Raw genomic sequence first — 20904 nt, 5'->3', positions numbered from 1 at the left:
AAGGTGACAAAAACAAAACAGCACAATAGTATAAAGTATGTGAAAAGGGAAAAAGGAGAGACAAAGGACAGAATGATGTTGTCCCTTAGGCAAGGTTTCCTATCTTTATTGACCCACATATATTTGTTATGCATTTATTATTCCTACTTCATCTTCTCATTTAAATTCAATTTCTTTTTATTTTTTTATCACCATGAAGCTCTGACCTAGAGTCGCACCTGTCTTACACTACCTTTGTACTTTTATACTGTGATGTAGAACCTTTGTGGCGTCGACTGTCTCCATCTAGTGGCGGGAAATATGCCGTTTTCTTACCGGAAATGACGCCATGACAAATAACAACGCGCTGCGCTTTCTGAAAGGGGGAAAGCTCTCTTTACCATGTTTTATTTCAAATAATAAATAAACAAGCTTATTCTTTTTAGGAACAACTCGATTAGACCGGCGTATCCGGACAGCATACAGCCAAAGGACGCTGTGAATTCAGGTAAGCGGCTTTTTGAACGTGTTGCTAGCAAGTTAGCGGGCTACATGCTAACTAGCTTGCTCTAGTAACGTTACTGAGTTGTTTGGGCCAGCATGGTTAGCTTCGTCACTGAATTACGGCGTTTCTTTGACAGTCTCGTAAAGTTTTGTGGGTATGGTGTATGCACTATACCCACAAAACTACACCAGACTGACAAGGCACTGCTATACAGTGCGATGTAGTTCCCTTTAGCTATTCGAATAAGCTAACGTTAGCTTTATACTCCACGAAGTGTGACACACCAGAAATAAGGTTTGCTAAATTCATTTAAACTAGAGCGGTGAGATGCATAATATGGCAACCTCTCTGAAAACTGTAGCTGATGGCGCAAAGGGAGAAAGTCCAGAGTGGAAGGGTAAAGTGTTGCTTTCAGCCACGTACATCTGTCAGGGTGATGGAGCAAGTGATTTCATCCTCAGTGTGTTGGTGGTTAGATTGGTACTATAACAATAAAGGACAGTTAATAGACTTAGACAGACTTTAATGATCCACAGGGGAAATTGTTTGGTCATAGTAGCTTAGTTGTTTTATTTATTTTATTGATTTATTTGTCAGGGAGAGTGCACATTAATAAACGATGAATTGTAGGTATAATAAATCATAAATGAGCCAGAATTAGCCAAGAGGCTAGTTTTCATCTGCTGTCCCTGGCCAGATGTTAAAAGTCAACCTGAAACATAAAATACGGTACAAAAAAAAAAACTAAACTAATAAATAACATAATAACAGAAATAGGCTATATGATGGACAAGGGATTGGAGAACATGAGACATGAGATGTGCAGTTAAGAGTGAAACGTTTACAAAAAACATAAGCTGTTATGCAGCTGGATGGAGTAAGGTATAAGAGAAGTCCTGTAGCGTTCACTATGGAAGCAGAACTGAATCACTCCGCTGGAAAATGAGCTCCTCTGTCCCTCTAATGTTTGTCTGCAGTGGAGAGCAGTTTGTCCAGTGGCAGCAAAGTAGAGGATACTCAAAACAGCAGACTGGTAGAATGACTCTAGTACCTCAATACACACATTAAAAGACCTGAGCTGAGTCTGCTCAGGCCCTTCCTGTAAACAGCATCGCTGTTGTCCCGTAAGTCCAGCCTGTTGTTCATGCAGACTCCCAGGCACTTGTAGCAGTCCACCTCCAGGCCCTAGATGGTGATGGTCTCCACTGATGTCCTCTTCCTCCTGAAGTCAGCGACCAGCTCCTTGGTCTTCTTGTCCACATTCCAGAGAACCAAACCACCATCTTTATGTTTGCCACAGATTTGTAGATATGGCAGCTTCTTTACCCCAGAAGCCGGGGATGGCAGGGATGCCACAGCAGCAGCAGCAGCAACAGCCACCTCACCTGCCCCCCGGTGGTGCAGGAGCTCCAGGTCAACAGCCCATGCCCCCCCAGGGAGCCCTGAGAGAGATCTCTCCAGTGTTCCTCTGCAGGATCGGACAGGAGACGGTACAGGATATAGTCACACGCACCATGGAGATCTTCCAGATTACACGAGCCACGCAGGTAATGGGACATATTGTTAGTCATTTTGTCTCTACACCAGCCTTTTTAGTAATCAAATCAATAATCTACACTAGTTCTGTCTATTGATATATTTAAAGGGAAGGGCAGCAGAGAATTTTTTATCACCACTATGACATATCTTCTTTTTTTTGAGATAACTCAGGGTTTCTGTGGAGTCTAAAATTTGATAATCCCAATTGAAGGCCTTATCAAATCTTACATACAAGCAATTTTTTGCACTGTAGTTCTTAAATTACATTTAGTCAAGTCTTAAATCTTTACATCCATTTGCCACTTAATTTGCAGTATGATCCCTGGCCTATTATGTTTTTGTTACTCATTAGTGGAGCCCACCCTCGGGGATGTCCTGAGTTGATTGTTGAGTGATAGTTCATTTTGTTATTTTGAAAGTAATTGTGGGTCTCTGATTTTCCTCATTTTTCGTACAGTGTAGGTGTTAAATTGAAGACTTGAGACTTTGTTAATGGTCTTAACAAAGTCTTAAGTCTTACTTTCAAACCTGCAGAAACCCTGAAACTTCTCTAAGAGCACTGCAGTCCGTCCTTCGCTGTCTCTTGTCAAGTGTGTGTATATCTTATCGGAATGGGTGATGGGGGGTTTTTTTGTGTGTTTTTTTTTTTTCTGGCTTAAAGGGTTCCTGTGTTCCCTGTCACTTTAAATTTGCCCTGTCATCCTTTCTGGCGTATCTGCTTGGCGTGCTTGTCAGCATCCGTCTTGCTCACCCTCCCGTCTCCACCTGATCCGCGTCTCTAATTGTGTGTGTCTGTGTTTTCCAGTGAATCACTGACTTTCTCCAGCTTGTTCTTGCTCATCATGCTGAGCTATATATATATATATATATATATATATATATATATATATGTTTTCTTTGCCTATGCTTTAACCTCTGGAAACTCGAAATATGAGTTGTGTTGGCACTCCTTTTTACCCAGGCTGGGTACGCTTGTATTGAACATATGTTAAAAGCAGAGTGAATTAAACTAAAACTGGGATCAAACGTACAGAAAAATGATGAAATTCTGTGTATAAATGCACTGGAATCGAATATGAACATATGCTCATGAGGTGACGCTTTGTGCCTTTGACCAGCTTCCTAACGGCGTAACTCAGAGCCAGGCCATGTATCAGGACCGCTTTAGTAAGCTCCAGGAACACCTCCGGCAGCTCGCCCTGCTCTTCCGAAAGCTCCGGCTCCTGTATGAACGCTGCGTGGAGATGACCTCTGACCTCCAAGAGGGACCAACAGAGGTAAGGATCACGCTCCGATTTCTGTAAAAACCTTGTTTGCCGTTTTATAACCAGTAATCCTGAAAATTGATTCTCCTTCTGTCGTTCCATCCAGAATAACAGTGCATTTGCAGACTTGTCTCCCTGCATAATTTGCACCCTTTTTTATGCTCTTTGCATTTGCTGTGTATATTTAGCTTGTGCCATATGTTGGAGAGGAGCTGGTTTCTGCCAGAGTGGAGCCTTGTAGTCCCGCTGTCAATCAAGAAAGGAAAGAGGTTCTGGAGGTGGGTTTGTGTTCTTTTCTTTTTCTCTAAAGTAAAAATCAGCAGTGACAGAAAATTATTATCATACTCTTTGTAATTCAGGTCGGGCTGCTACAAAGGATTTCTTTTTTATTTGATATGATCTATCAAAAAAAAAAAAAAACGGTGATGTGTTGACCTAATTAGGAAAGATGTTCTTCATTATAGGCTGTCATTAATAAGCGAAAATGGTATTAAGTATGATTTAACTTTACTGGCTAATTGTAATAAGCAATGTGAAGAGATAAATAGTGTAAAAACCACACCTTTATGCAAGTTTAGAGCTCTAGCTCATATATTAACGTGCCGATTACTTTATTAGGCTGAACGGTTCAAAAATATTTACTCATGAGCAGCAATAAACAGAAATTTGGCATTTTTGCTTTAATATTACTCATATTGTTATTATTATAGTTGGCTATTTCACTGTCTTTTATTATTTTTCTTCGACAAAATAACCTTTAAAACATAAAGTGCGCATTTTAGTCTATATTTTACTAAATGGGAGCAGTGATACTTCACTGCATTGTACTGAGTGAAGCTGAGTACAAATCCCCTGCAGATTCCTCTAGGTGGCAGTGCCGACACAAGTTGAGCTTTTCTCTGGACGTGATAGAGAGAATGCAGGAACCGTGCATCATTTGCATCTTCAAAATTGGGTTGTTTTCTGGGGGCGGTGGGTTGGGAGCAGCAGGAAGCCACTAAGTACTTTCGGTTAGGTTACAAAATTGTCACCGGGGGATTGGACAAAATAGAAACGGTCGCCCCGAGGGTCGTTAGCTCGCGTGTTTTTGCTGCTGACATCGTTATTGATGTCCCAGTCTGTGGGTGTAAAAAAACGAGTTTGACTAATTGCCACATATCTTGGGGTTCACCTGCAGAAGGTACGTCAGAAGAACCAGGAGATGAAGGTTCTGATGGATCAAATGAGGAACCTGCTGTGGGACGTCAATGCCATGCTGACGCTGAGGAAATGACGGCTCCCTGTGAGGTCCTCTCCGTGCATTCCTCCGCACGTGTACAGACTGAATAACGGCGGGTGAAATAAGGGAATTTCTGTTGGATTTTGGATATGGGACCATCCACATCCGTCTTTTTTTTTTTTTCTTTTTTTCTCTCGTGCTGTCACTGCATCACTGAAACTCTCAATCCAGAAGTTTTCGAGAGACAAACTATCGATGAGAAAAGACTTGAAGCCGAAACGAGGATTAGCTTGTGTCTGCTTAACGCACTCCAGTTCCGAGAAGCTCTGTTTATTCAAGGCAGCTGACGACAGACGTACGTTTGCCAAGTGCTCGGCAGCTGTTTGTGAAATTATGCTTATTCAAATAAGTTATCAACTCCTGTTTCATACTGTTTAAATAATGAGTTGAAACCTGTTTTGCCTCAGGTAAGAATAACAACAGAAGCGTTTTAAAAACACCGTATTCACGGTGTTCTGCCTCCAGGCACTGACTTGACACCAGACGGGCTTGAATTCACTCCTCTTAATTCTTCCAGAAAGCACAGAAGTTGATCTGATGACTGTGTTTACAATAGGAACAATTACCCATAATATGCTATGTCGGTTGTAAAACACTATGGGTTCAGAATTCAAAGTAGCCCCTTGGCAGCTATGTATCTCAGGTGCTTTGTACATAAGTGTGTGTGTGTGTGCACATGCTTAATGAGATTAGCTTCCTGAGTGCTAGACACCGCACCTGTTTACCCCGAGGGTGTACAGACTTGCTTGCCTGTGAATTTATTTTTGTAAACGGTGGGACAAAAAAGCTGGGCCTGCTGGGCCGATTCTGTTTTTGTACGAAATAAACTTTTTGTTAACAAAATTTCCTAACATCTATTTTATATATGTCCTGTTCCCAAACAGAAGACTGGCCCACTCTGACGTTGAAATATGCGCTCCGTTCTGTGACTCCATAGCCTGCGGGCTGATGTGGGAATGGACGGTTTGTTTTACAACTGAGACGATATATAAGACCATCAAAGCGCATCCACCTACGCACGATGAGGCACATTCGGACTCTTTCCTTACGCTACAACAACAAAGCATCAGAATCGCAGCACAGTTGTAGTACTCGCTGATTTCGTTCCTCCTTCAAAAAAAACGCAGGATTTCATTCTGCTTGTCATCAGTCGTTGACATACGGTTGGATAATTAGAATTACAGTACCAGTAAAAAGTTGGGACGCACGTTCTCATTGAATTGAATGAGAATGTGTCTCCAAACTATAGTGGTATGCTTTTGTTGAGAGTAAAATTGGAATAAGTCAACTGGCAGACAAATTAGACGGCTGATATTGTAATGATTATTGAAATTCCAAATGTGACCATTTGGCTGAATGCTGGATTTGGAGCTATTAGGCTATTAGTCACCTTGGTGACAGACCTTTTTCTGACATTCAGAGCCATTGATGACATCGTCAAATGACCGTTGCGTGCGGCACTGGATGTTCTAGACAAAGTGTGTTCATTGTACACCACATTCACGTACAGGTCTCAAGTCTGGTCTCTTTTTGAACCACTAAATCTACACTTTTTTTCTTTTTTTTTCCAGTTTTCCAAGAGCATGTAATCGAGATGAGACACTCCTTTTCTCAGGAATGAGGATGAGATTATTCCTTGTTGACTTCCCAGAGCATTTAGAGATAAAGAATACAATTGCGGTCAGTTGCTTTCAGCATCACGTGCCTTTCGCTGACACTGATACGTTTCCTGTATCTTAAAATGTGACTCGGGGGTCGAAAGCGTCTGTTTTTTTTGCTTTGTTTGGCCGGAGCTGCTAGGAAAACAGAAACCATTTGGACCATTTCTGCAGAGCCACCACAGTGGAGCTTGCATTTAGAAATCATTTTATTGGTTTTACAGTTAGCGTTTTTGGGGGTGAAATGATCTGTTTCCTTGGCAACGGTCCCCACACAGTAATGCTGAGACTCTCATCGACAGCCAGAGTGCATGGCACCAGTGCCAGTCCCATGGGTGCTCCTGGCAGGAGATAGTCTGTCCCTCCTCATTGTCACTGCGGTAGAAGTGACATCTTTTCATTATGCCGTCCAACAGAGATTGTCCTTTCTCAGTGAGAGGCCGGTTCGAGGCATTTCCTCCTCTGCTGTCTTACCAGACTCATGGAGGTCCATGAGAATCATTTGAAGCTCTTTTCAAACCTTTACAGACCCCCTTATATGTCTTCATATTCATATGGAGATAGTCCAGGACAGACCACCAGGGTCCGTTTGATGATTGTACTTTGTCCATGTCACAAATGGACCCCGCTGCCACCGTGGACACAGTCAGTCCTCAACTCATTGGTTCACTTGTGTGTCCGAAAGGCCACTAGACGAGATGCCCGTACTCCTTATGCCCTCTCCAGGTCTTTGTACTTCTTTCGGAGGACGGACACTTGATCTTTGAAGAGCACGGGGTCCAGGCGAAACTGGGAGTGGACTAGAGGCATGTAGCCAAACCAGTTGGCGAAAGTGTTGACACACTCCTGCCTCTGATTGAAGTGCTCCGGGTTGGCCCAGGGGACGCTCTTGGTGCCCTGGGGAGTAAAGCAAGAACTCGTCATTCGCCATCCAGACCCATCCCGACATTTGAGTCCCGCGCGGCTGAACGCGAGCGGCGACCTACCTGTGGACCGGGCAGCTCCTTGTACTGCTTCCTTTGAGCCACTTTGATCGGCGGCAGGTGAGTCACGGCAGAGACCAGGAAGTTCATCAGGATGTCCTCGCAGTTGGACGTGCGGTCCACCAGAGCCCTCAGAGACTGGGGCAGGTAGTGGGAGAACAGGTAGTGGTAGTACCTGTGGTGCAGATAAGCGGATTCTTGATTAAAGCAGGCAGGTGAAGGAACATCTGGGGCATCTTAGTGTCAAGAAGAGGAGACATGACTAGAAAAGAAAGAACACCTTGGTGTGCTCTACGTGATCTTCTGTATCACTGTTATTTAATTTTAGCATCATACCTGCACTGGCGTCTAAAAACTCAACCCAAAAAGAGATATTTATGTAACTGATCACAACAGGAGGCCGAGAAACCGTGAAGTGGATGGTGATGGTCATACAGAGGAATCTGTCCATGTATGTCAATGATATGTATCTGGGACAAGTTAACCATTTCACCACCAGTGGGATTTAAGATTGTATACGTCAGGCTAGACCCCACTGCTGCATGCATATGTCCCCTACTCCTTCAAGACTGGCGATCGCAGTGCCGTGCTTTCAATTCAGTGTGTGAGTTAGACTGAGTCAGACTTCCGCTATTTAGGCTCAACCACATTTATTTATATAAAAGAAAAAGATTGCTTTATTAGTATAAAGTAAAGATATCAATAGTGACAGACTACACTCGTCTGTTCCCAGGCTGAACAATGCATCTTTTATAGACTTCACTACTCATTCTTATTTCATTGTTCGGGAAGTGAAAAGAGGGCATTTGAGGTGAATGCTCATGCGTCTATTTTCTGTAAGGATTTAAATTTTCATTCAAACCGCTGACGAAAAATGACGGCATTGTCTGAAAATGTCACGAGGCTTGAGCGGCTTTCGGAGTGTGTTGTCTGCGGAGTAATTACATGCATATTGAGGAAGAAGTCACGACCATTGCGCAAAAACCGACTTTAGGCCTTTTTTATTAATCAAAGTGCTCAAAATAATCCCAGACTAATTCGCCCGCGTTCTTTCTTTCCTCTGGCTCACCCACACAATTGTTCTCAATGCCTTTTTCTTTCAGAATGTCCCCTCACCAGGTTGTCTCTTATTAGTTTCTAATGTATTAAATGAAAACTATCAGCACAATATTGTTGTTTTCAAATCTCTCTTTGTCCTGGATACAGACTTCCACTACAAGTATCTCATATATCTCTTAATGAAGTTTCACATCTTTATTTTTAATTTTTTTTCCATGTGTTTTTATCCACCTGTGGTAAAAGGCAGCTCCAGTCAGGACGATAGAGTAGTCGTTGGTCCACTTAGAGGTGTAGCCCCAGGCACGCTTTAGGGGATCCCAGAAATGGCTCCTGGGAGGGTAGCCTACAATCCGCTCAGGGAAGCTCCGCCACACCAAGAAGGCAAAGTTGACCTGCAAGTAGAGACGTGGAAAACTCAAGATACTGTATAATTATTAGCGGTAATAACAACTGTTTCTTACGCTTGTGCACTGTTGCTTTGTGTATATTACAAATGCATGTACACACACCTCACTGGTCAGCAGGACCGTATCCTCGTCCAGGCTCAGCACTGCTTCTGTCTCTATGGCAACGTGAGGTAGAAACCGACTGGTGGTCTGTGAGAGAAACAATGTCGTTAAATCCAGTCTAACTCTGGTCCTGTTTGTAGTCCGGGGTGTGCTTTGAGAGATTAGACATGATCACGTTAACACTAATTCAAGTTAAGTGGGAATGAGTGCTCTCACTGCAGATTTTTTTTATTTTGCTTGAAAGGAAGACGGACGATACGTAAAGACTGAGCGTCGTTTAGGAAAGTGAACCCCACACATATCGGTGAACACGTCGGATGCGCGCGGGTAGAAAGAAAGAAAGAGAAAAATAGACATCAGGCTGAAAGATGGATTTATGCAGACAAAGAGCGAGGGCTACATAAACAGACGGAGCGGCTGACAGTCTGTCATCCTGACACTCAGACGTCAGAGCCAGCTTCTCTGCGAGAGTTGTGAGTGGCGTCGGGCCTCACCTTCCTCCTGCCGTCTGTCACAGTGAGGGGGACGGGCATGGGAGGCCACTTGCTCCGATTGGGTGGCGCCTTCTCGCTGTTCCACAGAATGATGATCTAGGATAGCGGAAGGAATGAAGTTCATATAACACAATACACATGTGGGCGCAGTTGATTTACTGGAAATGGCTGCTGGCAGAGATGTGCTCCCTTCTCGTAATACAGCAGATTCATAACGTGCTTCACTTCTCGTGCGCTTTCCGTTGTAGACTTAATTTAAACTTTTGCTCATCAATCAATGTTCAATAATTCACAAACTGAAAACATTAAAAATTCAAAACTGAAATCTCATATTTACTATTCAGCAATTGCAACAGCCTTTGTGGGTAAGTGTCACAAAGACTGCTGGACTTGAGATCCAAGTCTTACAATCTCACCATTATCTGAACTGCCATATACAAGATTTGCTGTTGATGTTCTCTGGGGTTTATGTTAGTATTTAGGCTGGGCCACTAAAGGGCTGACAGAGACTTGTGGCCTAAGGCAGTATATTCTTTGTAGGGCTGGGCGGTTTGTCTCTGTATTTTTTTTTTTTCATGCATACTCAGGTGTTCACAACATTTTCTGCTGGTTGAGAGGGGAATTAATGCCGTAGACTGACAAAGGATGGACTATGTTACTGTGATGATGAGTAAATATTGTAGAATAATCAAACACAATCTTTTTTGGCTTCGTCCGTGTCTTCAGTGTCCTCTCGTTTTGCCGCTAATTTTCAGACCTTTCCATCTTCACCATGCCTTGCAGTGACACATTCACCATGCGTGTTGACAACCGCTACATTGAACATGATCAGGTCTGAAACAGTGTCTTGCAGCACAGCATTCCAAACTCTGTGTAAACAAATACACCGGTATATTAAAAATTATCGTAACGAAAAGGAATACCAGTGTTTGGAATGAACCGATACACCACCTAACCTTAATTCTTTGGTTTGTTGTACAGCTACCTTAAATCTGCAAAGGACCCATATGTATTCGACCGAATTCTTCCTCCTTCTCATTCTGACAAATCTCCCTGTCCCTGCTGCTGTGAAGCACCCTTATATGATGCATGATGCTGCCACCGCCATGCTTCACTGCAGGGATAGTATTTGTAAAAGATGAGCAGTGCTCCAACGGACACAATGCTTGCACTTCTGCTGAAATAGTCCTTTGAATCCATTTTCTTCATAACAAGGCGTTGAGTGTCTTCTGTCTAGCCGTGATCTCGGCAGCACTCCATCGATCTTTCTTCCATCACTGCAGACGACTTCTCTAGATCCATGGTAACCTCCCTGAACGAAGCCCTTCTGCTTAGTCAAGTCCAGGAAGACCCATTCCACAGTGTGTTTCTGGGAACTTGCCCTGATTGTTGCTTCACTACCATTTTATCGTGAAGATGTACAGAGAACCTTGAAATGCAAATGTACAAAACAGTTTTTGACCGTTATCTCACAGTTTTGCTCGTCTTACCTGTGAGCAGTACTTTGACTTGGAGACCACCTGAAGTAGCTTCATGATCGGCTGAGACTGTGAAACCAACGGAGAGACGGCATGGATGACAGCGGTGAATTCTTGACCCGGACTGACCCCTGAGAAAGATCCCAAAACAAAGACATGAAGAGAAGACGGCATGTGTGATCATCAGATACAGTTTTACAGACAGAATTTGAACATTCCCAACTAGGGTATCAGAAATTCTACTCTGCTTGTTAAAGCAGCTCAGGCTGCACCACTTTCCAGAAGTTGTTATTGATATATTTCAGTAGTGTAGCAAAAGGACTATTTGATTGTTCATCTTAGTTTTGATAAATGTGAGATCGTAATTGGCATGTTCAAATGAAGCGTGTGTTTACCTAGCCCAAGGTAGTAGAAAGGGAAATGTGCAAGGTGAGTGGAGTACTCCGGTAGGACGAGCAGACCTCCCGGCAAGGAGTTCCACATGTACTTGTTCCTTGATATGTGAGAAAACACTCGGTCCTTAATGATCTGAAGAGAGAAAGTAAAAAAGGGACGAGGTTAGATGTGGGTTGCAGAGTGAGAAGTAGAACATGATTGCTTTATGCAGTAAAGCGGCTGCTGTGCTCGTCGTGTATACGCCTGCACCACATTATTTTTTTTTCTTATTATTTTCTAAGTCGGTGGATGGGAGTTTTGGAGCTTAATATAAACTGCACTGCAGTTCAAGGCTTGACACACTTTTTTATGCATTTGTAATGCATATCCTAATGACATGGTTCCTGCACTTCCCACGGTGCGCCAACAGGGGGTGTCCATGCAGCGGCCAACACTCAGTGTCACTGACCTCAGCTTGACTGTGCAGCTGTCTCTCTTGGGGAGAGGTTCCCCTCTGTATGCTGTATGTACTGTACATAAGCAGCTTATCAACAACCTCCAGACCCTCTCCCTTACTATCACTGGCACAAATCCCAACAGGAATACACGAGGGGATGCCAAGCTGGCCTTTATGAACATCAGATTGCAACGTCCACCGCTCGCTGTGTGATTTCTAAAATCTAAATCTGCTATTCGCCTACATTTTGAAGTGCTAAAACTGACATTGGCAGCGCCTGCAAATCCAGCTCATATAAGGGGGTTGTTATTTCTTTTTCATGCACCACCTAACCCTTGGGCCAACCTTCAAACGACTTTCTCTTAGCTGGAGCAGCTACTTTTGAAGTACATTATTTTGCGGCGTGTTCAAAGGCAGAAAGCTCAAAACAAAAGATGAGCTGAGAAAAATGCTGTGTGAGAAAGACGGATGAAGAGAACTGTGACTATCAGGGAAAAAATAACGAGAGTGGCTCTCCATTTCAATCGTTTATGAAACTTTTCTTCATTCTTTTTCTTGACTTGACTTAGCATTTAAAAAAGACGTTTCTAAGTCTGATCATGGTATGCAGCGAGGCAGAGACTGACAGGTTCAGACTGATGTTTGCAGTGTAATAATATATCATTTCTATACATTAGGGGATTTCTCTGAGACTTAAGGTGGTCGGCTGTGGACTGCTTTGAAATGTTCCTTAGACCAGCACAAAGCAGAGATAGTGAAAGAGTGGAAATGCTCTAGCATGAACCGGGATCCAACCCTATAATCATAATGATACAAGAGTAGTTTGATTCAAATGTGAAAACGTTTGCAGAGGCTTTCTGAAAGAGGACTGATGATAGCGCGCTGGCAGTAAAACGCGGACAGGCAGCGACTCCAGCCCTGTGTTCAACATAAAACCTGTGTTTATGGCCGTGGCTTCTTTTTGTAGATGTTTTCATTGGAAAGGTTACGGGCTGCGCTTCTTTGAATAGATCTGAATGGTAGCGAAAACACAGAGTATTTAGAGTTTCAAAACATTTGTTAGGTGTGCAGCAGCGTCACATGAACTAGAAGATAAAATCCTGACACGACGCAACTTGAATTGTAACTAGAGTTCAGGATATATAACCTTGAAGGTTTGCAGCAGCATCTAATCGGAATTCAGTGGATTGTTTTGCACTCGGTTCAGATTTGGTGAACTGACACGCCGTAACATTATGACCACTCGCAGGCGATGTGAAAAACATTAACCGTCTTGTGACAACGCAATGTTCTACTGGGAAACATCTAGACCTGGCATTCATGTGGATGTTACTTAGTCATGTAGCACCCACCACGACCAGACCTTGCACCTCAACCCCATAGCAATGACACTTGTTGATGGCAGCAGCCATCTCCAGCAGGATGCAGAAACTACTCAAAAACCATGAAAAACAGCACAAGGTGTTGACCTGGCCTCCAAATTCACTAGATCTCAAACTGATTAAGTATCTTTGGGATGGGCCACAGATTCCCCACCCCTCAACCCATAGGACCCGGAAGGCCCCCACTAACAACGTTCTGCTGCCAGACACCACAGGACACCCTCATGAGTCACAACTGTTTTGGAGGAACAATGCTTTCTAGAACCGTTCTCCCACGTCGTAACCGATAACTGATGTGTCGTCTCACAATGAAGTTGTTAGAGTAGAAACACACTTGTTCGTTGCTGAGAGAAGCTTGGGCGAGTGGGTGTTTAACTTTGAAAAAGCCCAGAACATAGCATATTTCCAGTGTCAAATGACTAGAAACGTCTGCCACGCTCCTACCCCTGGTCTTGCATTACTAACCTTAACTAAAGCTGGGCTCAGACTGCATAAGTTTTAAATCGCGCTTGTTTACTCGGCTTGCATCACACACTGTAATGCCCAACATGTGCGGTCATCGCGCGGCGGGGCATTGAATGTAGCGCCTCCATGATCTCACAGGGAAGTGGATGTGACCTAAAGTGACACCGCAGTGCAACAACTTGCTGTGTTTCTACTGGTTCGTACTCGTGCAAGCCGGCGCGCCATCTGCCAAACTAACCGATAGAATATCACAGTGGCTCTGTAACACTGCGCTGTGAGAGGGAGGGAAAAAAAAAAAAAAAAAAGGCGGATTGGGTGTGGATGAGAAAATGGTTGGGGAGACTCAGTCAGCATGGGCTGTCTCGAGGGCTGGGACGTTTACATTGCTTGGCCTCTCCGTGTCTTCGTGGACTAAATTCTCTCATTGGTTATTGTCAACGTGCTGATGTAACCATCCACATGTTAAATCCCAAATATCACATTGCCAAATGAACCGCGTCAAACCTCGAATTGAGCGAGGTCCGGGTGGGATTTTTCCACTGATTGTCAATCGGGGTGAATTCAGGGATAAATCAGCCCCAAAACTCTCGTAATTTTGAACGTAGCGCACCTAAGCTGCTTGGAACTAGAAGCAGCAAACTGAAACAGAAAACCACATTAATGCAAGGATTTTGCTTCTTCTGGAAATGCCAATATATGAATAATGTGCAATGCTGTGGATAAAATGCCACAGGGAATGGTGTCGCTGAAATATAAAGTAGTCTATCGGCTGGTCTGGTCACAGCCGCACCGAGCTCCTCGAACCAAAAAAGAAACTCGGAGATGAATTTTGTTTCTGCGACTGGGCCTTATTATGCTGGGTGAGTTGAGGTTTTCGGGCTGACCTCCAGCGTGGTGAGGACTATCTTGTCCACAGAGGAAAAGTAGGCGTCCCACAACATCTGGGTCCTTTGTCTGAGGGCCAGGACTCTCTCATTTCCTACTGCTCTCACCGTAGATGGCACCTGAAATGAAAAGATGAGAACAGGTTCAGTTAAATGGAACACTGGAAAAAGCAAATCTTCCCTTTTCTCTCTTAAAATTGGCTTAATCCGGCCACCCAAAAACATTTGGCACGGAGCTTATTTTAGGGGCCTGTTTTTCAGATAATTAGAATATGTATTAGTCAGGGCTAAACTGTGGGTTTCAAATGAATCTCTGAAATTGATTTAATCACTTAGAGAATGTTAAGCTGTTGAACTCTGTCAAAGCAGAAGAAACCTACATTGAGCCGAGAAACGCTGGAGTGGTTGACTCCTTTAAAGCCTGCACACATTCTAATGAACACCAATTAAAGAGGCTACGAGGCCATGAATCTCTTTATCTCCATCTTCCTTTTGTTAATTAATCACCTCGTTATTTCACCCTCGGCTTCTCTTCACCCACCTTTTACTCTCTGCCATGTTTACTCCTTTTCTTTCAGTACATCTGAAGGATAGCGTCGCTACAGCCTTGTCCTTTATGTCTGGAGTGCTCGCTCAGCCTTGCCCTGAGATCATAAACAACCGGTGTATCCGCGTAATATACCGTGTGTCGCTCCACGTGTGCAGAAACGGCACTGATGCGGACACCTCATTCAATCCGATGCTGCCCTCATTTGAAAACGCTCAGCTCGCGGGGTTTTGTTCCTGTTCATTAGCTGAATGCCAATCCAGCGGTCAGGATCGAAGCGGATCAATGCGGAGGAGACATGATGTAATTTGTGTGAGGGGGAGAGATAAAGGTTGTAGCTGGGAGAGAGCCGGCTTTGCTCGCTCATTGTGTTTATTTGCGTGTCTGTGTGATGACGAGGCCGTGAGTGCTTTTGAAATGGAGCTGGATTAAGGCTTTTATGGGTGTTTAATCTCACAGGGGCTCCGAGCTGTAAGTACACCGTTTGATACAGGTAATGCCAGCTTTGAAGCCCGACATAGTGGATGTTTTCCAATGTCCGTGATTATATTTAAACCGAGTGAACCCGTTTACTGGTATCACAGAGATGTACAGGAAAACGCAGGGAGTTTCCCTACGCTGTATTGGTTATTTCTTTGGCCTCATATGTTCTGTTTGTCACTCTCACATAATGGCACAATGCCAAAAGTGGGTGACATTTATGTGGAGAATTAATTCTGGACATTAAATTTAATTTACAATTGAATCTGTTAAGGGTTTATCATTCATTGAACATAGTTTATTTCTCTTATTTCTTTTTTTTTATTGTATATATCTGCTGGAAATACAATTTCCCTGAGGGAGTCGTCCTAAAGCGATCAATAAAGTTGAGTCTAAGTCTAAAGTTTAAGAAGCTAACTGATTAAACTCAGACATATACTGTCTTTCAGCCATCAATAAACCAATCACAGAAATATGTGCTTTCTTCTTTAACCCTGGAGAGCGTGACTTTCACATAAATGAAAATCAATAACAGTCAAGCCTCACACAAGGATGATTCAGTTGATCAGCGGCACGTCGATGTATTACACAGTAGACCAGCGCATCAGTAGTGATGGGATTTAAGTCGAGCAGAGTGAAGCAACCATAGTGCCAGTGATGTGGTAACCTACAACCCATTGCTTGTGGTGGAAATATAACTATGCTTCTGTAAATTCAAACCCTAACCCTAACCCTAACCCTTACCCTGGCAAAACGGAACCTAGAAAGCATCTAAGAAAAGTTTCTGATGCTCTGGATAAAAAAGGAACTTAGTATTAGAAGGAAGTATTGAAATCCAAAAAAGAAAGTGTCAGAGAGCAAGATGGTAGACCATAGGTGTAAACACATAGCTTCAATTTATCCAGATTGTTTGGCTGGGTAAAAATTTGTGTCCACACCATGAAGCAACGTTTTTTGTCAAGAAAGAAACGCAGTTTCTCAAATGGTCTCTTAAGCCTGATTCCAAAGTCACTGTACACGTCCATGTTTACAGCAGAAATAAGTCATATTTACAGTTTGTATTCATTGTGTATTCATGACAATTAAGTAGAATGGATGATTTAAATTATAACTGGGCTAACAGTTCCATATAATAGAAGGATGTTCAGTTGCTAGATGCCTGGCTAGGCGCCCACTTCGCTCAGACACTAACTCCTTGCTCTTTGCTCTTAAATTAACTGGGGCTTGAAGTCAGGGACTGCCAAGTTGGCAATGGCCGGAGCCAGCAGCTTAAAATCCACTGTTCATAAATTCTTTTGGATGACTTTGCATTGAGTTCTTTATCCATCTTTATATGCAAACATCGATCACCGACTTGTTGAACGTATAGACTGGTGAGTGGGAGTCCACAGGTACGCTAAGGCCTTGGGCGCCCACTGATGACCGTCAGGATGTCCTACCGTATGAATCTCGTGAGCCTTACCTGGAGTAGTAATCTCTCGTCTCCCTCAATGACCGCCTGGTTCCACTGTATGACGTCAGAAAATGGCAACTCCCAGCCATTACTCAGCAGCACCGGGATGCACGCCGCCTGGTGACCCACAGAAATAAGACGATCTTTAGGGAGGCTCGACTCAAATGACAACTCAAATGAATATATATGCCGCTATCAGCTGCACTTTAACTCGATCCTTTCACAGATTCCCTTACTACTGCCAGTAAACAACATAATATAACGCACTACAGCTGCATGGCTACAATGCAATCTGTGTGAGTTGGGCTCCAGCTGCTTGGCACTGAGATGTCCCAGGCCGAGCAGATAATGTGATCAATGCTCCTTTGTAAACGCATGTGTAAGAGTGCGCGTGCGTGTGCGTGCACGACCCCTATAGGGTGGCTGGGATGAGTAATAACTTCTATCTTTCCTTTCCCAGGAAGCCCCGGAGGCTTGTTAAAGACTGCCATTCACATACATGCAAACACAGATGTGGCTGACAGGGCTGACTCTTTTGTGCACTAATTAGGTACAACCACGGAGGGAAAGTGGAAAAAGGTAGACTGAAGGGGATGAAGAGATGGGAGGAGAATACGAAGGAACCAGTTGACACGTCAAGGCGTAACGCTTTATTGAAGCTGATTTTTGATGTTCTCCCTATCCCCTCATTCCCCTCATTCCCTGACAGGCTTTTGATGTTGTTCCACTTTTTTTTTTCCCCTCCTTCACTAGCCCCCTTTGGTCTCCACCTCCTCTGTAAATCTATCATCTTCTCCCTCTTTTTACCCCATTTTCCAATAGCTGCAACTCACATCCTAGCCTTTCTTTCTTTCTTTATACCCACCGTGGTCTGGGGTGTTGATAGGTCTGGCTTTTTTTTATTTTTTTCATTTTTTTTTTTTTTTTTTTTTTTCCCTAATTAAACCACAAGAGAACGGCATCGGCAGCTGAAACGCTGCAGATCAAACACACTCTCCAGCCCACTGGGGTTACAAGGCTCATGCATTTCATCTGAGAATAAACCAGCTGAAGGACACTCGAGCAAATAGGAGGACTTGTTCGTGCGTCTAGGTGTTGGAATTTGCCACAGGTTAGGACAAGGTCAAAAAAAAAAAAAAAGGCTCCCACAGTGATAATCCAAGGCCTCTAGATTTGAAATGCAGCCCGAGTCCGCGCCCCCGAGAGATGAGGCTCTTTGAGGGCGAGTTTCTAACATTTTGAAGCCCCTTCTGCCCGGAGGTGGGGTAATATAAAAGTCTCCGTGCTTGTGCGTGTAGTTGTTTTTGGTTTGTTTGCATTGGGAGATGAAGAAGGGGAGGCCTTGGAGCGATTGTGTAGGTGGAGGAGTGTGCAAATATGTGTCTCCGTGAGTGTGTGTGTATGTGCGTACGCTGGAAAGCTGGCAGCAAGTTTCCTACCACAGTGGTAATTGCCAGTTCTTTTGTGGGCTCGTCTGGCACCGAAATATATTTAAAAACAAAAAAAGAGGAGCACACAACCGAACAATCTTTAAAAAAAAAAAAAGTGGCTTGAATGGAAAAGAGAAGAGGATGGCAGGGAGGAGAGAACAAGAGAATGGGAAGACAAAGAGGGAAGGCAGGAAGAGAAAGGGACCATGACCGCTGACTGCTGCCAAGCCAAGTGGGTTGTGTGTGGATTTGTCCGTTCAGCAGACATCAGCGGTAGGGCAGGCTGCCACTCCTATGGATGCTTCCGGGGCCATTCACACACGCACACACTCTGCAACGCGAACACACAACGCCGGAGAGCTGCGCAGCCAGGGAACATTGTGGCAGCCAGAGAGTTCAGCGTTGGGCGAGTCTAAAAACAGCCACTACTGCTGCTTCCTGCGCTGCTGGTGTGAGACCATCGACTTGGGTGGCAGAGAGGGATCTGCGGCAGCTCTGAAATCTCCCCTCGCTCGACTGCATGCGGTTTTCCTCCATTGTGCACGTCTCACTGATGGGGCGAATGATTCCAGTGTTTGCATAAGTGCGCGATTGCGTCCGTGTGCGTTAATGGACCCATTTTCATTTTAAAGGCCCCAGCAAATGGCAAATAAAGCCTTTAACGGCGAGATCTGGATTCAAGGCAACACAATGGTCCGGGAGAAAACAACTTGCAGATGTGACCATTAAGGTGTCAATAACCAAAAAGACTGCGTAAACCGCGGCTCTGGAACGTAAACACTCTGCATCCTGTGCACTTCGGTGTTGATTGAACTGTATGCGAGCTGGATCGCATTCAGGCTCGTCTGTTTCCTGTAAAAGCGCAATTTGGCCGCTCAAACAATGCGGAGGGAAATACAGCAGCTAATGTTTTTATAATTGCTGTGTTAGCACAAAGCTGTTTGCGCATGTGGGCCTTTTGAGCAACGGGAGAGTCCTGAAGTACTTGCACAGGATTCCACGAAGAACATAACTCTCAGTCAGTGGTATGTTGCTATATTTGCCCGGCGAATAATTTATGCTTGAGAGTGCACGCAGCGTTTCATAACATTGATGAGTAACTACAACATACTGTAGATCATAGAAGCAGAAACCACCAAGGACACTGCTTCAGATCTCCTCTGTCTGGGCCTAAAAGTTGTACTACATGCAGACATGTAGTTCATCAGCCGGCAGCCCATCAGGAACTCACTTGACATGTCTGGTAACAGCCAGACACTGGCACGACTAGGAACTTTATTCATCACTCACAGGAGGAAACCGGAAGAGCTAAAATTAGCTGGAAGGCTAGGAAGCTAGGGAGGGCTACGAGCCTTCCTCCAGCGCTAGCCTTTCCTGAATCCCGTGATGATCGGTGGGTCTACACTACATTCGTTATTGTGCTGCTGTGGAAACACTTGTGTATTTGAATGTTCAGATTAGGTAAAGATGTATTTTAGTTTCTTGTGTCGTGCACCGTTTCGCTAAGCTGAAGAGCTAATTGGACGGAAAATTATCCGTGAAGGATTAAAATTAGAATTAGCAACAGGGAAACTGCAGTTTGCAACAGCATACAGAGTGGAAGACAAATATCAAGAGTATAAAAGATAAAAATAAATAAATAAAATAAAATAGAATAAAAAAAGAGTGCAGACTTTGTATGGAGTCTGAAAACCAATTGACTAAAAAAAGCAAAGCTACAGATTTGAACATTACAGCCATTAGTGAACTGTGCATCAACTGTCAGACCGTGATTCAGATATTGCTAAATCTGACTTAAATAAATAATAAATAAAGTAACCCAGCTGTGTAAACCCAATTAAAATCAGCGAGAAAAGCATGAACAAAAACAACAAGTACAGCTAATCTCTCGTGAAATCTGTGTCTGAACCCCGTAGCTCACAGTACAAACACAAATTGGACTAATTGGTCTTCTCACATCGAGGAATCAGGTGTAAAGCTCTGATAATTTATGAGAAAGTGCAGCCGACGGTGTGTATTAGGGAGAATATTATAAATATTTACCTGCAGTGATTCTAGGAAGCGGAAAGATCCCAAGCGTCGGCCCCGAGGCACCAAACAGAAGGTGGAGTTGTGGAGGAGCTCCTGGTAGTCAAACCTAAGACAGGGAAAGAGCGAATTAAATACATTAATCATGATTTCATGTGTACGGAGTACGAATAAAACTGGTATGGCAAAATTATGTGTGCAGACGATATACACGGGGGACGAGATTTGTTAATTGTTAGCTGTAGGATGACCTTTGACCCATCTCTATTATTAAGAGCAGCTCTGGAGCTGTGGTAATTCCCCTATTCTGCACGCGTCTTGCAGAGTTATGTCTCTGCAAAAGATTACAATGTGAAGAGAAGTCAGCAGAGAGTCTGATGTTAATATGCTAATGGGAAGATTAATATTGATACAAAGATCAAAATGGTGCAGAGCGAAAGATGCTCACAGTGTGAAGCCCTTATCTCCTGGAACAACCAAACGGCAGCAAACAAATCTAATAAACAGTCTGCCGGCGTGGGGACTAACGCTCCCACTAATGCATCATATTTAATATCTGCCACCCGTAAAATAAACCAGGATTTCTGTGGCTTTTCATTTTTGATATTTAGTCATAATGACTCAGATTATGTGCAGTCATAAATCTTCCCCGCGC

At 43.7% G+C, this 20904-nt stretch overlaps 2 protein-coding genes across 4 annotated transcripts in view; one reads left to right on the top strand and one right to left on the bottom strand.

Annotated features, from left to right (window-relative positions):
- The first annotated feature begins 296 nt into the window (after nucleotides 1-296).
- On the top strand, nucleotides 297-5410 carry zgc:114119 (Mediator of RNA polymerase II transcription subunit 30-like). The gene is made up of 5 exons (XM_047604445.1): nucleotides 297-487; nucleotides 1785-2031; nucleotides 3142-3300; nucleotides 3477-3566; nucleotides 4466-5410. Exons 2-5 carry the CDS (start codon nucleotides 1795-1797, stop codon nucleotides 4559-4561), a joined length of 582 nt encoding a protein of 193 aa, XP_047460401.1. The 5' UTR covers nucleotides 297-487; nucleotides 1785-1794; the 3' UTR covers nucleotides 4562-5410.
- A 585-nt stretch (nucleotides 5411-5995) lies between these two features.
- The window catches only part of LOC125019586 (exostosin-1c), an 83810-nt gene continuing 68901 nt past the window's right edge, over nucleotides 5996-20904 (bottom strand). For all 3 annotated transcript variants that reach the window (XM_047604435.1, XM_047604436.1, XM_047604438.1), the window contains exons 3-12: nucleotides 20265-20358; nucleotides 16801-16908; nucleotides 14312-14431; nucleotides 11144-11276; nucleotides 10761-10879; nucleotides 9271-9366; nucleotides 8777-8863; nucleotides 8499-8659; nucleotides 7212-7383; nucleotides 5996-7122 (exon numbers count right to left, since the gene is read on the bottom strand). In XM_047604435.1, the coding sequence (XP_047460391.1) occupies nucleotides 6937-7122; nucleotides 7212-7383; nucleotides 8499-8659; nucleotides 8777-8863; nucleotides 9271-9366; nucleotides 10761-10879; nucleotides 11144-11276; nucleotides 14312-14431; nucleotides 16801-16908; nucleotides 20265-20358 (1276 nt within the window). In that variant the 3' untranslated portion in view covers nucleotides 5996-6936. The remainder of the gene's footprint in view (nucleotides 7123-7211; nucleotides 7384-8498; nucleotides 8660-8776; nucleotides 8864-9270; nucleotides 9367-10760; nucleotides 10880-11143; nucleotides 11277-14311; nucleotides 14432-16800; nucleotides 16909-20264; nucleotides 20359-20904) is intronic.

Source organism: Mugil cephalus, chromosome 14 (genome assembly GCF_022458985.1).
Source record: "Mugil cephalus isolate CIBA_MC_2020 chromosome 14, CIBA_Mcephalus_1.1, whole genome shotgun sequence".
NCBI lineage: Eukaryota > Metazoa > Chordata > Actinopteri > Mugiliformes > Mugilidae > Mugil > Mugil cephalus.
This window is presented reverse-complemented; position numbering and strand designations above follow the sequence as displayed.